This window comes from Miniopterus schreibersii (assembly GCF_964146895.1).
Source record: "Miniopterus schreibersii genome assembly, chromosome: 1".
Lineage (NCBI taxonomy): Eukaryota > Metazoa > Chordata > Mammalia > Chiroptera > Miniopteridae > Miniopterus > Miniopterus schreibersii.
In genome coordinates, this window is record NC_138101.1 from 43,092,901 (window position 1) to 43,110,680 (window position 17,780).

The 17,780-nt window shown below is 36.8% G+C and overlaps 1 protein-coding gene across 2 annotated transcripts in view; it reads left to right on the forward strand.

The window, feature by feature from the left end:
* The window catches only part of USO1 (USO1 vesicle transport factor), a 78,260-nt gene that overhangs the window by 40,832 nt on the left and 19,648 nt on the right, over positions 1-17,780 (forward strand). For both annotated transcript variants that reach the window (XM_081160691.1, XM_081160690.1), the window contains exons 9-13: positions 9,212-9,390; positions 13,928-14,068; positions 15,916-16,004; positions 16,401-16,555; positions 16,965-17,176. In XM_081160691.1, coding sequence (XP_081016817.1) covers positions 9,212-9,390; positions 13,928-14,068; positions 15,916-16,004; positions 16,401-16,555; positions 16,965-17,176 — 776 coding nt within the window. The remainder of the gene's footprint in view (positions 1-9,211; positions 9,391-13,927; positions 14,069-15,915; positions 16,005-16,400; positions 16,556-16,964; positions 17,177-17,780) is intronic.

Here is a 17,780-nt window from a genome sequence, read left to right on the forward strand (position 1 = left end):
GGAAAAGGAAGGGGAGAGAGGTAAATAGGAACTAGAGGTTAACACACTTCGTATTTATGTTCTTAAATTTTTTATTGACATGAAATATTTCAAACACAGAAAACAATAGAAAATAGCATAACAAACACTTGTGCATCTACCATCCAATTCTATTAAATGCTTACATACATTAGATTTTTTTAAAGAAATAAACCACTATAGACAGTTAAGCCCTTTATATAACCATTCTAATACATTCCTCAACCTTTCTTCTCTAAGATCACAATATTCTGATTTTGTTGTTTTTTTCTTCCCATCTGTGTTTTGATACTTCCAATGTGTATTTGTGTGAGTCTGTATACACACACTATACATATATATTCATAAATAATACATAGTATTATTTTGCAATATATAGTATTATATAGATAGATAAAAAGTGTCCTGCTGAATATAATTTTACATCTTGGTGTTTTTATTCAACATTTTTTTGAGATTTATTTATGTTGATACATGTTACTCTGATTTATTCATTTTAAGTGCTGTGTATCATTCTGTAGTATAAATGTACTGTGATCTATTATTTTTTTATTGAGCTGACAACTAGGTTGTATCTTGTTTTTACTAATATACACTGTTGTGGTCTTTATGTATCTACTTGTATATGAAGTTTCTCTACATTATATACCTGCAAATAGAATTATACTTATTTCATCTTCACCAGATATTGCCAAATGGCTTTTTAAGTGGTTTTATCAATCTATCCACCAGCCATGTTTCCAAGTTTCTGTTTTTTTCACATCCATGTCAATTCTTGTTTGCCAATTTGATGGATGAATGAGATGGTATCTCTTTGTGAGATTAAGCATATTTTCATGGGTATGTTTACCATCTTTTTTTTTCTTTGTCTGTCTTTTACCCCTCTGAACTACCTACTTACCCATTTAGTCTAAGACCATTTTTCCTTTTTTGGTTGGTTACCAGGAGTTCTTTATGTATTCTGGATACTAATCCTTTGTTGATTATACATCTTCTAGTCTGTTTATAGTGTTTCTCTTAAAGTTTAAAATTTTAATATAATCACTGTTTTACAATTTATGTTTTTGTGTCTTAAGACATCTATCTCTAACTAAAGGTCATAAAGAGAATTTTTATCATTTTCTTCTACTAAAGACTTTAAAATTTTGTCTTTTACATTTAATTAATATTGATTTTGCATTTGAACAATGGTATGAGGTTTGTAATTAAATTTTCATATGTGTGAAGGTCTGTTTATGAGTTCTCTGTTCTGTTCCAATAGTCTATTTGTCTATCTCTACACCAAAATAACACTCTTAATTGCTAAAGCCTCATAATAGTCTATCTATTAGAATAGAGGAAAAATTTCCTATCTTGGCTCTTTTCAGAATTGTCTTAGCATGCCTTTTCTTTTTTGTCCTTTCATTTGAATGGAAGTTGTTTACAGTCAAGCTCTATGAAAATCCCTGTTGAAATTTTGATTGGAAGTATATTGAGTTTACAGATTTAGGAGAATAATCATGTTTACTGTATTAACTTTTCCACCCATAAGCCCTGGGGGGGGGGGGGGAGTGTATCTTAATTTATTCAGGTTTTATGTCTTTCAGTCATGTTTTAGAATTTTGAGCAAAAGAGTCATACTTTTTTTATTAGATTCATTCTTAGGCATCTTATAGTTTTTGTTACCATATGAATGGGTTCGTTTTCTATTACATTCTCAAATTAGTGGTTACTACTTCATTTTTGTATATTGATCTTCCCTTTTTTTGTTGTTTTTTTAAATTTTTTTTATTGTTGAAAATATTGCAAATGTCCTTTTTTCTCCCCATTGACCTCCTCCACTCTTCCCCCACCCTCTCCCCTCGCTATTGTCAGTGTCCTTGGGTTGTGCATTTATGCATATAAATTCTTTGGTTAATGTCTTCCCCTCCACCCACCCACCCCACCTTCCCTCTGAAATTCGTCAGTCTGATCCATGCTTCCATGTCACTGAATCTATTCTGTTCATCAGTTTATTAAGTTCTTTAGATTCCACATATAAGTGAGATCATGTGATACTTGTCTTTCTCTGCCTGGCTTATTTCACTTAGCTGTATATTGATCTTGTATCCAATCACCGTATTAAACTTTTAGTTCTAAAGGACTTTTTGTGTAGATAGTCACATTTCCTACAAATAAGAGTAGAATGGAATCCAGAGTAGAGGAAGGAATTGACTTTTAAGATAAGAAAAGAAGACGAATTGAATGAAGAGTCATATTCAAAGAGTGAAATAATTAAGGAGGTTAAAAAATTATCTTTTGGAGAATAGGAGAGTTAGTTGACTATTTTAATTAGGAAATTTCCAGGCAGGGATAAAGGCCTCATTAATGGTGTTTATCATGATTTTACAGCAGTGCAGACTGCTTGATTATGTGATTCCTGCCCCTTCTTCAGTACCCCAGATACTTAGCTACCTAGGTGAAGATGTAGAAAAAAAGCCAGGGAGGCGATTTTTCACAGTAGTTTTCCAAGATGGCGCTAGCTATGAAAAGACGGTAAGACAAGAGAGTTTAGCATATTATCTATGGAGTGGAAAAAATGAAGATCTATATAATCTTATTCCCATAGGGAAGGAAATAAAAACAGAGGAGGTTTCTAAAAAGGAAGAAAGGAGACTTGTTGATAGGTTGAAAGTCTCAGGGAAGCTATAGAACAGATACATTAAGAATACTTGAGCTGGAAAGATAGGAGATTATAGTAATAGAGTGAGACTTACCTCTGAAGATAACACCAAGGAACTGAGAGGTCCAGATATTAGATTGGTTGTCAATGAGCTTTAATCAAGAATGATAGCAAACTTGGAGGAAGAAGACTTTGAGGGAGATGCCAGTGATGTTTTCAGTGAACAGAGTAGTGACCACAAATTTGTTACATAATTATAAGAGATGCTGTAGCCAGATGACCTGAGCCTCAAGGGAACAGGAGATTTTTTTGAGAGGGCAGAGGAACTATGATCTCTGGAACGTACACTGTGCTGAGAGGATCATAGATTCCATATCCTGACTCTAAGGTACATGGGATTGAGCATGAATTGCCTTCACTTGAGAACATTCCAGAGGAAGGCAGGTTCTTTCAAGAAAGGCATTTCATGAAGTAATTGAGGATATAGGTTTTATTAACCAATATTTGGGAGTTTGAGATAGCATCATGAAAGAGTTTGAAAGGAAATTAAGTGGGAAGCCCAAAGCATTCTAAGATGAGAAAATGAAAGAACATAGATGACCAGAGGTTCATACTTTCACAGGAAAACTGGATTTTAAGGCAAGGTAGAATTACCTAGTCTTAAGGGTTGCAAAGATAGGTTCTAGTAGCTCCTTCTAACTGGTACTGGCCCTCAGGTCTAGAATTCATTTTGCACACTGGAAGGAAGGCCTGCCAGTTATAGTGAGGGCTTTGATATTCTGTTTCCTCCAGAGCCTTCAGATGGTCCTAATGGCAGATCTTATTTAATAGAGATTTATGGTCATACATAAGAGACAGATATAGTGGTTCTTCCTCATGAGATGAGGATCAGTCACATGGTTCAGCAATATGAAGTAAGGAAGCCTCCAATGTGGAGAGATCAGGACTCATTAAATTCGAGATTCTTTAAAAGTATTTAAAATGTGCACCGTAAACTTTTTTTTTTTAAGTTAAATGTAATTAAATTTTAATATACATTTTTATACTGATCTTCTGAGTTAGAGCCAGAACTTTTTCTTTGAGTATGGGTCTGCTGATTGGAGTTTTTCACCATCTTTCTTACATATGTCACACCTATTATACATCATGTAAGATTTGCATTTTGGTTTATTTAAAATGGAGTATAGAATCTGTTTGGGTTTTTAGAATTACTTTCCTTATTCTAGACTTGTATTACTCCTGCATAACAGAAGTAATTTTTAATGACTTGCCTTTATTGAGCTTTGTCAAGTGCAAACTTAGTTTTCATAAAAATAGCTCTGTTGTCATACTTACATTTTTTCAGTTTATATAATAGTTTATTAATAACCAGTGCAAATAGCATGATACATTTGTGAACAAAAGGAATTTATTTTTAGATACAATATCAAAAGCATGATCCGTGAAAGAGAAAAATGATAAGTGAGACTTCATTAAAATTGGAAATTTCTCACAAAACATACTGTTAAGAGAATAAAAAGAGACTTCTGGTTAAGATGGCGGTGTAGGTAAATGCAGTACTCACCTCCTCCTCCTACAACCACATCAAAACTACAACTAAACTACAGAACAACCGTCATTCAGAACCACCTGAAACCTAGCTGAATGGAAGTCCCTACAACTAGGGATTTAAAGAAAAAGCCACATCAAAACTGGTAGGAGGGGTAGAGATGAGGAATAAGCTAGTCCCACACCCACATGTGGTGGATAAAAATCAGGAGGGATATTTCAGCTGTGGAGCTCCTCCTGAGGAGCGAAGTTCTCAGCCCCACACCAAGCCCCCCAGCCCAGGATTTCAGTGACTGGAAGAGAATTCCCCATAACTTCTGACTGTAAAAACCAGAGGGGATTGTGGCTGAGGGAGACAGGGCTTCTGGATTCGCAGGCAGTTCCTCTTAAAAGGCCTGCACACGGACTAACTCGGACTCACTCCTTCTGAGCTCCAGCACTGGGGCAGCAGCTCGAAAGGCACCAGGAGGAGAGCTGGGGGGTGGGGCCGCTTTCTGCCAGACAAAAATGCTGGCAGAGGCCGTTTTTCCTTTTCTGAGCCCCCCAGCAACAAAGCTGGCAGGTGGGCACCATATTGAGTCTCTGTCAACCTGGCCACACCCTGATTTCCTGAAACCCCACCCCACCCAAACTTGGTCCGCCCAAACTGTTTCCAGTGGCTTTTCCATATAATGGCCTATCATGGCTCACACTTCAGACTTTACTAAAATCTCTCCAACAAGCCACATCTGGCCTTGGTGTGTCCTATACCTCTAACTAAGTTGGCCCCAGGCTAGCACTAGCAGTAGCCGGCCTTGGTTTATACCTTGGCCTCTCCTGGGTACCTCCAAGCCCAGCACAAGTAGCAGCCACCTGCAGATCGCTTTGTAGTTCATGCCAGGTGGCCTCAGGCAGAACACACCCAGTGGCTGACCTTGCCCTGCACCTCCCAGTAGGTCCCAGAGCCAGTGCAACCAGTGGACAGTTTCAGACCATATTGAAGCACCACCCAACCACCTCCACAAGTGACATACTCAAAGGATGGGTTCAATGGGCAGCAGAGTAAGTCCTGCTATGTGGAGCAGACCCCTGCACAGCTGATCCTCCATGATGGTTGGTGGTCACAGCCAGTCCTTGCAGCCAGTCAGCCTGGGGGTGAATCCTTCCCATTAATGTGCCAGCAGCAACCAAAGCTCAACTACAACAATAGGGTGTACACAGCCCACATTGCGGGGCACACATGGAATGCCCAGCTTGGGTGAACAGGGGAGGCTGTACCACTGGACCCTACAAGATACCTACTATATTAGGCCACACTACAAAGCCCTGGAGATGCAGCAGCTCTACCTAATACATAGGAACAGGCACAAGGAGGCTGCCAAATGAAGGGACAAAGAAGTGTCCCAAATGAAAGAACGGAACAAAATTCCAGGAAAAAAAACTAAACTAAATGGAGACAAGCAATCTGTTCAAAGCAGAATTCAAAACACTTGTTGTAAGGATGCTCAGTGAACTCAGTGAGAAACTTGAACACCTTATAAAAGGACCAGTCAAAAATTAAGGATATGGCCCAGCCGGGTGTGGCTCAGCGGTTGAGCATCAACCTAGGATCCAGGCGATCGGGGTTCGATTCCCAGTCAGGGCACATGCCTGGGTTGCGGGCTGCAGCCGATCAATGACTCTCTCATCATTGATGTTTCTATCTCTCTCTCTCCCTCTCCCTTCCTCTCTCTGAAATCAATAAAGATATATTAAAAAAAAAAAAAAAAGGATATGCCCGGCCGGGCGTGGCTCAGCGGTTGAGTGTTGACCTAGGATCGGGCAATTGGGGTTTGATTCCCGGTCAGGGCACATGCTCGGGTTGCGGGCTTGAGGCAGCCGATCAATGACTGTCTCATCATTGATGTTTCTATCTCTCCCTCTCCTTTCCTCTCTCTGAAATCAATAAAGATATATTTTTTAAAAAAAGAAATTAAGGATACACTGACTGAAATGAAGAATAATTTACAGGGAATCAACAGTAGAGTAGATGAAGTTGAGAATCAAATCAGCGATTTGGAATATAAGGGAGTAAAAAAGCACCCAGTCAGAACAACAAAAAAGTATCCAAAAAATGAATCTAGTGTAAGGAGCCTCTGGGACAACTTCAAGTGTACCAACATTTGCATTATGGGGGTGTCAGAAGGAGGAGAGAGCGCTCAAGAAATTGAAAACTTATTTGAAAAAGAATGACAGAAAACTTCCCTAACTATACAAGTCCAGGAAGCACAGAGTCCCAAACAAGATGAACCCAAAGAGGCCCATACCATCAAAATTGAAATGCAAAGGTTAAAGACAAAGAGAAAATCTTAAAAGCAGTAAGAAAAAAGCAGTTAGTTACCTACCAGGGAGCTTCCGTAAGACTGTCAGCTGATTTCTCAAAAGAAACTTTGCAGGCCTGAAGGAATTGGCAGGAAATATTCAAAGTGATGTAAAGCAAGATTACCCAGCAAAGCTATCATTTAGAATCAAAGGACATATAAAGAGCTTCCCAGACAAGAAAGAGCTAAAGGAGTTCACCACCACCAAACCAGTATTACATGACATGTTAAAGGGTGTTCTTTAAGAAGAAGAAGAAAATATATAAAATATATGAACAATAAAATGGCAATAAATACATATCTATCAACAATTGAATCTAAAAAAATATGCAGAACAGAAACAGACTCATTGATTTTGATAGTTGCCAGGTGGGAGGCGGGCTTGGGGAATGAGTGAAAAAGGTAGAGGGATTAATAAGTACAAATTGGTTGTTACAGGATAGTCATAGGAATGTAAAGCACAGCATAGGGAATATAGTCAGTAATCTAATAACTGTGTATGGTGTCATATGGATGTGAGATTTATTGGGATGATCACTTAGTAAGTTATGTAGTATCTAGTCACTGGGGTATACACCTGAAACTAATATGATACTGTATGTCAACTATAATTGAAAAATTAAAAGATGATTTAAATAAATTTTTTAAAGAGCGAATGAAAAGAGAAGCCACAGACAGGAAGAAAATATTTTTAAAACACATATCTGAAAAAGGACTTATATGCAAAATATACAATGAACTCTTTTGAGATTTAACAGTAAACAATCAACCCAATTAAAAAATAGACAAAGTAAACAGATACATTACCAAAGAAGATATATAGATGGCAAACAGCATATGAAGAGATGGTCAAAATTATATGTCATTAGGAAGATGCAAATTAAAACAATGAGATACCAGTACACGCCTATTAAGATGGCAAAAATCTAGAACACTGACAACACCAAAAGCAGGCGAAGATGTGGCACTGCAGAAACTCTCGCTCATTGTTAGTGGGAATGCAAAGTGATACAATCACTTTGGAATACAATTTGGCAGTTTCTTACCAAGCTAAACATTCTCTTATCATTCAATCCAACAATCCTTGGTATTTACCCAAATGAGTGGAAAACTTACATCCACACAATATTCTGCACATGAATATTTGTAGCAACTTTATTCACAATTGCCAAAACTTGGAAACAACCAAAATGTCCTTCAGTAGGTGAATGGATAAACAAACTATAGGACATTCATACAGTGGAATATTATTCCACAATAAAAAGTTAGCAAGACATAGAGGAACCTTAAATGCATATTGCTGAGTTAAATAAGCCCATCTGAAAGGTTTCACACTCTATGACCTAACCAACTGATATCTGAAAATGACAAAACTATAGAGAAAGTTGCCAGGGATTTGGGATGGGAGGAAAGATAAATGAATAGGTATAACCCAGGATTTTAAAGCAGCAAAACTGTTCTGTATGATACTGTAATGGCAGATACGTGCATTGTACATATGTCAATCCATAGAACTATAGAACACAAAAAGTGAACCCTAGTGTAAACTATGATCTTGAATAATGTATCATCATTTGTTCATCAGTCACAACAAATGTGCCACACTAATGCTAAATGATAATACTAGGGAAAACTGGAAGGGAGAGAGTATATGGGAATTCCCTTTATTTGTTGCTCAGTTTTTCTGTAAACCTAAAGCTGCTTTAAAAAATAAAGTCTATTAATTTTTTTAAAAATTGATTCTTGTAGACATAAAGCTTAACTAATAGGAGCAAAAGTATAGGTGTACTCCACAAAGGAGCCTTCTAGCTGTGAGTGTCCAGCATCATCCATATGCTTCACAGAGTGAAATAGAGATCATTGGTTAAACTAGCACGTGATAAAGTATAGGTCAGTAGTTGGAGAGCTTCAGCTGTGATAAGTATAACCTGTCATATGGATGAAACTACACTGGAGAGTGGTATGTTGTAAGCAAAGAAGAAAAAATGGAGAACAGAACCATGAATGATAGGAAGGAAGCCTCAGGAGTGGCCAGAGATCCCTAAGGAAAACCAGGAAAGAGCAAGTGTTTTAGAAACCAAGGGAAGAGGGAGTTTCAAGGAAGAGACAGTGTCTAGCGCTTCTTAGAAATTAAGATATGATTAATTCATTCAACAAATATTTAATAGTGACCTACTATGTGTACACCTGGTATCTTGTCTCTGTCTTTGCTGAGGATACAGAGTAGGTGACTGTATCCTAGTAGGGCATTCACAAATTCTTCTCTTCATGAATTATAATCGGTGGAGAAGGCAGATACTACATCAAAATAAAAGGAGCAGGCTACTGTGCAAGCATGTAGCTAGTGATGCTAACTAACCTAGTCATTGGGTCTTGGTAATTATTCCTGAAGAAATTGTTTAACCTGGGATTTGAAGAAAATATTTGAATTACGTAGGTAATTCATATGTGCATAGTTGAACATAGAAGTCAAGAGATCATTAGAGGACCTGAGAAAGAGCACACAGATTGTGGCCCTCAGGAGTCAGAGCAAGCTCTCTACCTTGCCATACTGAAGAGATGTTGAACATGGAGATTTTTCTTCTTTTTCTTTTAATGTTTAGAGATTGTATTTTCCTTCAGGTTTTATCAGCCTTTACACTTCCATTTTACATTCTTTCCTCAGGTATAGTAGTGGAAGATTGTCTGATTTTGCTCCAAAACTTGTTAAAAAACAACAATTCCAATCAAAATTTTTTTAAAGAAGGCTCATATATTCAACGTATGAAACCTTGGTTTGAAGTTGGAGATGAAAATTCTGGCTGGTCTGCACAGAAAGTAACGAATCTGCACCTAATGCTACAGGTATACTGAACTTAGACATAAATGTGAGAATTTTGACAGTGATCCTTTCAAAGAAAAGCAAACTGCTCATGTTTGATAAATTCAGGATACTCAGTAGATTTCAAATGGGTTTTTTAAAAATTTCCTTTTAATATTGAGATTGATCCCCTTCACCCCTCTACACACATACACTCGCACGCACACACACACATCACTCAGCTTCAATAATTACTACATCTGGCATTTGTTTGTTTTTGGTTTTTTTATTCCCCTCTCTTGCCCTGCAGGATTATTTTAAAGCAAATGCAAACATACAGTTTCCTGATGAGTTTTACAACAGAGGATAGTTGGTTATGGTGTTGATTTGCATTTTTAAAATGTGCATTATTCAATTAAGGCTCTGATATAAATTTTAATATTCAGAATATTAAGTTTAACAAATTCATTCAGTAAAGATTTACTGAGAGCCAGGCACTGAATGCTAGGAAGTAAATGATAATGTCCCTGCCCCCAAAAATTGATAGTCTGAGTTTTAAGTCCAATACAAGTTAAATGGACAAATCACCTCTAATTTTATTTAAGCTTTATGGTCATAGTAAATAAAAGTGAAGACAGTAGGACCCCAAGTTATTTCTGCATCAGAGAAAATTATTTAGTTCTTTGAAGGATTTAACTCATTCCTTTACTGAATTCCCCTACTCCAAACACTTAAGTTTAGACCTCCTCCTAACTTACTTACTCCGGTGAGTCTTATGGGTCTTTGAATGTCTCTGAATTGTGCCTGCATCTGTGAAGGTGTGTTCCACAAAACTAGATTATTAATCTCTCTAGTAATTAGAGCCCTAATATTGTTGCATTCCCTGGAGTTGCCTATATAGGTTTGATTGATAAATAGGGTCACCATATACCTGTTTGCCAGAACAGTATTCATTTTGTAATTACTCACAGTGTCATCTTTTGCTTCAAGTGTACCAATTTGGATAATAGAGTTACCAAAATTATATAGTTACCCTATCTAGAATATGCCTAAACACTGAAAATATTTTACAGGAGAACATGGGCAGAATCTTTCTATTTATACTCCCAACTTCATCATTTCTATTTTCACATGTCACTATTACACATTTCAAAACTTTATTAGTTTTGTTTGTTTAATATATCTTTATTGATTTCACAGAGAAGAAGGGAGAGGGGGAGAGAGAGAGAGAGATAGAAACATCAATGGTGAGATAGTCACCATTGATGGGCTGCCTCCTGCACGCCCCCGACTGGGGATCAAGCCCACAGCCTGGGCATGTGCCCTGACCGGGACTCAAACTGTGATCTCCTGGATCCTAGGTCGACGCTCAACCGCTGAGCCACGCCACACTGGGCAAGACTTTGTTAGTTTTTTATGATTTTTTAGAAATAGTGTCCCAAGTGGTAAGCTTGATATCTTTGCCCAACACTGCTTTCTTGATAAAGGAAATTGCTCTAGAAAAATAATTTTCAAAATGTGATTAGAGATGGTGAAGGGATCGATGATGTGCAAAGACTTACATTTTCACTGACGGGAAATGTATCAACTGCTTGAGGCGCCTGCTCGTGTGTTATAGTTTAGGGTACTATGTGAAGAATTATTTTTGAAGACAGTGTCACTGTGTAAAAAATAAAGGACTCTTTAACCCCCCACCATTTAGAATAGGGTGTGGCACGTAAAGAGGAAAGTACAGCCCTGGCTGGGTGGCTCAGTTAGTTGGAGCATCGCCCCATACACCAAGTGGTTTGGGGTCGATTCCTGGTCAGGGCACATACCTAGGCTATAGGTTCGATCCCTGGTTGGGCTTGTATAAGAAGCAACCCATTGATGTTTCTCTCTCCTCTCCTCTTCCTCTCCCTCTCCCTCTCCCTCTCCCCCTCCCCTCTCCCCTCTCCCCTCCCCTCCTTCCCTTCTTCTCCCCTCCCCTTCCCCTCTCCCTTCCTCTCTCTGAAATTAGTCAAAAAAAGAAAAAGAAAATATAAAAAGTGAATAAACTAACTAGATACTAATCTTGAAGAGCATAAATTTCAAAATAAAGAAACTGAGTTTAATTCACTTTCATATATTCTCTGCCTCAAAGATTGAGTAGTTGATGCATTCATGACCTCACAGGCCACAAGTTATCTTCTGCCTTTCACTCTATTAGAATGTTCTTTCTTTATAGCTATATTCAGGGTTGCTTGTATTTCAGGCAAATGAAAATGCATGGTAAATGATGATAAACAATACTATTTGGATAGATACACCCTAACTGGAATTATTCATTACAGTTATAATCATGATGGAATTCCAGGCCACTAAAAGTTGAAATTGATGTGCTTGAGGATATTTCATTCAAATTTTGCAGATTAAATTTGGGAGAAGCATCTTTTTGAATTTTTTTAGTCATAAAACATCTTAATTTTTTTTGGAATGATAGTTTAATGTGTAGCTTTGCCTCTTCTCCCTACAGGAATCCCTTCACTGCCATTTTAGGACAGATACTACCAGTGACCCTCAGAAAGCTCATTACCTTATGAGAGAATCTTTTTCATTATTGAGTAGTTCTAATTATTAAAAACTTAATGAAACACCAATCAGAAAGAACATATGCACCCCTATATTTATGGCAGCATTATTTACAATAGCTAAGATCTGGAAACAACCCAAGTGTCCATCAGTAGATGAGTGGATAAAAAAGCTGTGGTCCATTTACACAATGGAATACTATGTGGCTGTAAAAAAGTAAGATCTCTTACCCTTTGCAAGGGCGTGGATGGACCTGGAAGCCATTGTGTTAAATGAAGTAAGCCACTCAGAGGAAGACAAATATCACATGATCTCACTTCTATGTGGAATCTAATGAACAAAATAAACTGACGGCAAAATAGGTCCAGAGGCATGGATGCATGGAACAAACTGATGGAACTCAGAGGGGAGTAAGGTGGGGAGGACAGGAAGAGATTAACCAAAGAATTTATATGCATATATGCATAGCCCAAGGGCACAGACAATAGTGTGGTTAAGGCCTGGGGTGGAGTGGGAGCTGTGTGGAGGGAAGAGGGGGAGGGGGGGAAATAGGGAACATCTGTAATAATGCCAACAATAAAAAACAAACCTAAAGAATGAAATCCTGACACATAATACAACATGGATGAACCTTGAGGACATACTAAGTGAAAAAAAACAGTTACAAAAGGACAAATACTGTAGAGTTCCACTTGTATAAGGTACCTAGAGGCATCAAAATCACATACAGAAAACAGAATGGTGGCTCCCAGAAAGTGGCAGAGGGTGGGAGTGGGGATGGGGAATTGGTGCTTAGTAGGTACAGAGTTGCAGTCAGGGGTGATGGAAAAGCTCTGGAGAGGAATCATGGTGACCGTTGCCCAACTATGTGAATTACTTAATGCTACTGAACTGTACACTTTAAAATTATTGAAACAGTAATTTTTATGTTATGTATACTTTACCACAAGAACAAAATTAATTAAAAACAAAGCAGAAAAATAAAACTTAATCCGTACAATGAGCCAAAATCTGCTTTCTTATCCTTTTAGTACTCCCTTTTTTTTTCAACCATTCTTCCTACTTTTCTGTCATCTAGAAATTTGATAATTACCTTGTCTGTATTTATTTCATCAATAAAGATATTGTTGATTTTGTTGGGTTTAATAATGGCTTGATAGCTGTGTTTTCAAAAATCCATATCAGAGATACTTATAGAAATATTTGTGGGAGAAATAACATATAGCTTGATATTTGCTTGTAAAAAATTTTTTACATATAACCCTAAAACCTCTCTTTATTAATCAACCCTCTTAATAAAGTATTATCATAAATATCTCATTTATCCTGTTACACAAGATTTTATACACACATACACATATAACTAATTTTAAAAAGCAAGCTATATCTAAAATTATGTTGAAGATGTAACTGTGCTGAATACTTGTTTGGGGTGATGTTTTTTGTGTTTCTGAAATTTCCTGTTTAAGTTCAAACTAATCATAGGATCCAAATTAAGGACTTAATTATCATTAACAAGCAATGAGGCCGCCCCTTGCCTAGTGCATGAATCTTCTGCCATGTCTCCAGTTGATAGTTTTACCCTCTCTTTAAATATTTCCAGTTTAGGATGAGTTTAACACACCTCAACCCATTCTGTTTTCAGACCTGCTCTATAATTAGGTTGTTCATCCTTACTTCAGTAAGAAATCTTAGTTTGATAAAACACTACTCTATTACCTATTCATTCATTTGTTGAATATGGACTGTGTTACAAATACTGTGCTTTTTGTTTGGGATACAAAAATAGCTGAGGTAGTTTCTACTCTCTGGGAGTTCACAATCACTTGAAGGAGACAAATTTAACACTAATGTATAATATAACAACTATTGCCATTATAGCAAAACAGAAAGAGCACCCAGACCTGGCTGGGCAGGTGAGGGAGTCCTTCACATAGGTTTTTTTTGTTCCTGTAGATTAAATTTGCCTTAAGACTTTTTGAAAGTTTTTGATCTTTAAAAGACAAATTTTGTTTTCTCTTTCTTTCCTAGCTTGTTCGTGTCCTGGTATCTCCCACCAACCCTCCTGGTGCTACCAGTAGCTGCCAGAAAGCCATGTTCCAGTGTGGCTTATTGCAGCAGCTCTGCACTATCCTAATGGCTACTGGAGTTCCTGCTGATATCCTGACTGAGGTAAACTGAATGAAGGCAGGGACTGCTCTGTGGAAGTGGAAATCCTAAGAATTATTAGAAAGAATTAAATGTCAGCCTGAAGGAAAACAGTAATAGTTAACTATTTTTATATGTTAAATTTATTATTGAGTCTACTAACTATAATTAGTATAGTGATGACAGTATCAGTTCCAAAGGGTGGATTCATTCCTCAAGTTTAATAATAATGTATAAATAATGTTAAAGCTTAGAAGATCTCTCATTAATTTTATTGTGTTCAAAAGGTGTGAACAGTATGATTTATGTTTTCGATTTTGAGAACAATATAACTTAGTCAAGTAAGACTTGAGTCTTAAGTAGACTTACTTACTCATACAATAGTAAATTCTTTTTCCCTGACATATGGCATTTTCTATTTCCTACCTTTTAAGAAAAAGAAGTTAATGGGAAGAAAAGAAAGATTTAAGTTTAAAGTATCTTTTTATTCTTCTCAATACATGCACATTAAAAGCACAGATAATAATAAAAGTTTTGTAACAAAATCAGCTGTCTTCGGCCTTACTCCTCGGTACGTTAAGTCCCACTACCCCCCTGTATAACCCTCCCACTTTACTTCCTCTTGTCACCCCGGTAATTTAATTTAATAATCAGGGTTTATAGTTTTACCACTATATTTATACTGTTCCCTGCTAAGCCAAACAGAGCCCTATATATTTTTTTTAATATCCCTTGCTCTTGTCTGTATTATAATAGTGTCCTTTTTTTCACTTCATTGGTTTTCTGTGTGTCATAATAATTTTCTGGTATGCATGTTAATACCATGATATGCTTAATACATCGTTCCCTGTCACAAACCTTTTTCTGGAAGCCTTCCATCACCTGCTCTAATACGGACTGGTTATTCTCTACTTCTAATGCACAGCAGCTCCTGTCCTGGACTTGCATTCACCATTCCTCCTAGGATTTCCTTTTATTACCTCTCCCTTGACTTAGATTAGATTCCTCAGTTATGGATTCCATGTATTTTTCCCTCCCCCTCATTTCATTATCTTATTTTACTTAACTTCTTGAAAAGGATTAAATGGCAAAAGAATATGTTTTTAGTTCTGTTATTCCTCTAGCTTCCGAGTTAATTTGAAGTCTGACTAGGTATAGAATTCAGAATTGGAAAGTACTAACACTCAGCTTTCAGAACATTACTCTAGTGTTGCAAAGTCTGAACCCATTTTCACTCTTAATCCTTGTTATAGAGCCTGCTTTTTCTCTCTAAAACTTTTGGGATCTTTATTTACAGTTTTCTGAAATTTACTGATGATGTGCTGTACTGCAGACCTTGTTTTCCTCTATTTGAAAGGGCCCTTTCAAGCCGGAGACATGTCCTTCAGCTCTGAGGATGTCTTTTGTATTCCTTGATAATTTCCCCTTTTCTGTTTTTGCAACTCTATTAATAGGTTGTTGGACTTTCTGGACCTAGTTTGTTTTTTTATTCTATTTTTTTGGAGACTTTTTTCAACTTCATTCTTAAATTGAATTTTTAATTTGTTACATTTTAAATTTGTTCTCTGATCTTATTTTAAAGCACCATTGTTTTGTAAAAATAGATTCTATCTCTTAGGGGATTTTATTAATTTTAGTTTTAGTTTTTTGAGGTTTTAAATGTATGTGTTATTTTTAATTGGAGAACTACACTTAATTTTTAAAAATGTTATCTCAAAGAAGTATTGGAAGATTATATGCTGTCACCAATTTTTTTTGGTGTCTGAATTTTGGCATTGAAAAGTAAAAGCAGAGATATAACAGTTTCTTCTTTTAAAAACAGGTTTCCTTCCTTGACTTACTTTCTCTAAATTATTTTTCCCCTTTCATAGACCATTAATACTGTATCAGAAGTTATTCGAGGCTGCCAAGTAAACCAAGACTACTTTGCTTCTGTAAATGCACCTTCAAACCCACCAAGGTAGGAAAAAAAAATGTTGAGATTCTGCTGAGGAAGTAAAAAGTTACGTTGGGTTTTTAGTATATCTCATACACATATCTTATTCTTTTAAGGAGCCCAGTTGTGTGTTTTGAAACTAGAAATTATCTGACAAGATAAATATATGTTGGTATTTTAAAAGAGTAGTCTTTAGTACGTATGCATTTGGGCTCATTTATCACCTCTTCCACGTTCTAGCTACAAGCAAATAAATCATTCCACTTCTCTAAGCTGCAGTTATCCTTTCTGCAAGTTAAGATGGAAATACTTAACTTGCTGGTGTTCTGGTTATGGTTTTTCAGTCAACAAAAATGACTATTGATTTGTGCACTTGTGTTGCAATGTTTCTTTCTGTTCTTTTCTTTTTAAATGCAACAGGCCGGCAATTGTAGTACTTCTCATGTCCATGGTTAACGAAAGGCAGCCGTTTGTACTGCGCTGTGCTGTTCTCTATTGTTTCCAGTGCTTCTTATATAAAAACCAAAAAGGACAAGGAGAAATCGTGTCAACGCTGCTGCCTTCCACCATCGATGGTAAAGAATTCACTTCTGATTCTTGTTTTAAAAAGTAAATAATTGTCTTTCCAGCTTTTAATGGTAAAATATATCATAAATGATAAAGGACCCTGGGTGTAGTAGAGTATTTAAAATATGGCATTTCCTTGAATTTCCTTTAGAAATGTAGTGTTTAATTAAGGTAAAAATTGTCTGGAATATTACCATTATCAATTTGATACCTAAAGTATTCTAATATTTCTTCTGCATTTTTCTTCCAGCATCTTGTTTTGATCATCTTTCATTTTGTTTTGAAAAGGAGACTTTCAAAAATGTTACTTAATACTACTAATTAACACATTTTTAGATAGTATTTTATACTGTTTTTCTGTGTGTGGAAAACATAATGAATGTTTCTGTTATTGTCATCTGCCTTTCGTCTTTGTAGCAACAGGTAATTCAGTCTCGGCTGGTCAGTTATTATGCGGAGGTTTGTTTTCTACTGATTCACTTTCAAACTGGTGTGCTGCTGTGGCCCTTGCCCATGCTTTGCAAGAAAATGCCACCCAGAAAGAACAGTTGCTCAGGGTTCAACTTGCTACAAGTATCGGCAACCCTCCGGTTTCTTTATTGCAACAGTGCACCAACATCCTTTCACAGGTAAAGCCGCCAGCGAAACTTCTCTAAGAGTGTGGGGGAGGTATGTTTGGCTATATGTTTTGATGCCAGTGCTGTAAGAATTTAAGGGTGTTCTTAGATGCAGATGAAAAAGGGAAGAGGCAAAGACTTATCTGCTTATTAGCTCATTATAACCAGAAATCGTTTTGTGGAGAAAAAGCCATAAATATTCTTACAAGAATAGTTTTGCCAAGTAGTTACTAAGGTCCGCGTCATGATGGAAACACATACTGTAGACAGAAAGGTGTTAATTGTTTTGTTTTCTTTTTCAATCCTCTGCAGTGTTCTTGCACGTCATTTTCTGCCTCTGCTCAGTCGCTTGACTCAGCTCAGTTTAAGAGAGGGAATAGAACAAAGTGGCTCGTAGCTATGTACCGCCCTCTCTCTCTTCCCAGAGCAATTGATCTTCCTTTCAGAAAATGAAGCTAGAATACCAGCCCATTGCTTATATAGTTAACCTGCTTATATAGTTAACCCCTTGATGTTCGTGAGCTCCCATATTCTCAAAACCTCAAGGCATATAATTTACCTAGTAAGAAGAGAAAAGCATAATTTAAAATGTTTGCATTTCTTTAGGCTACTGATA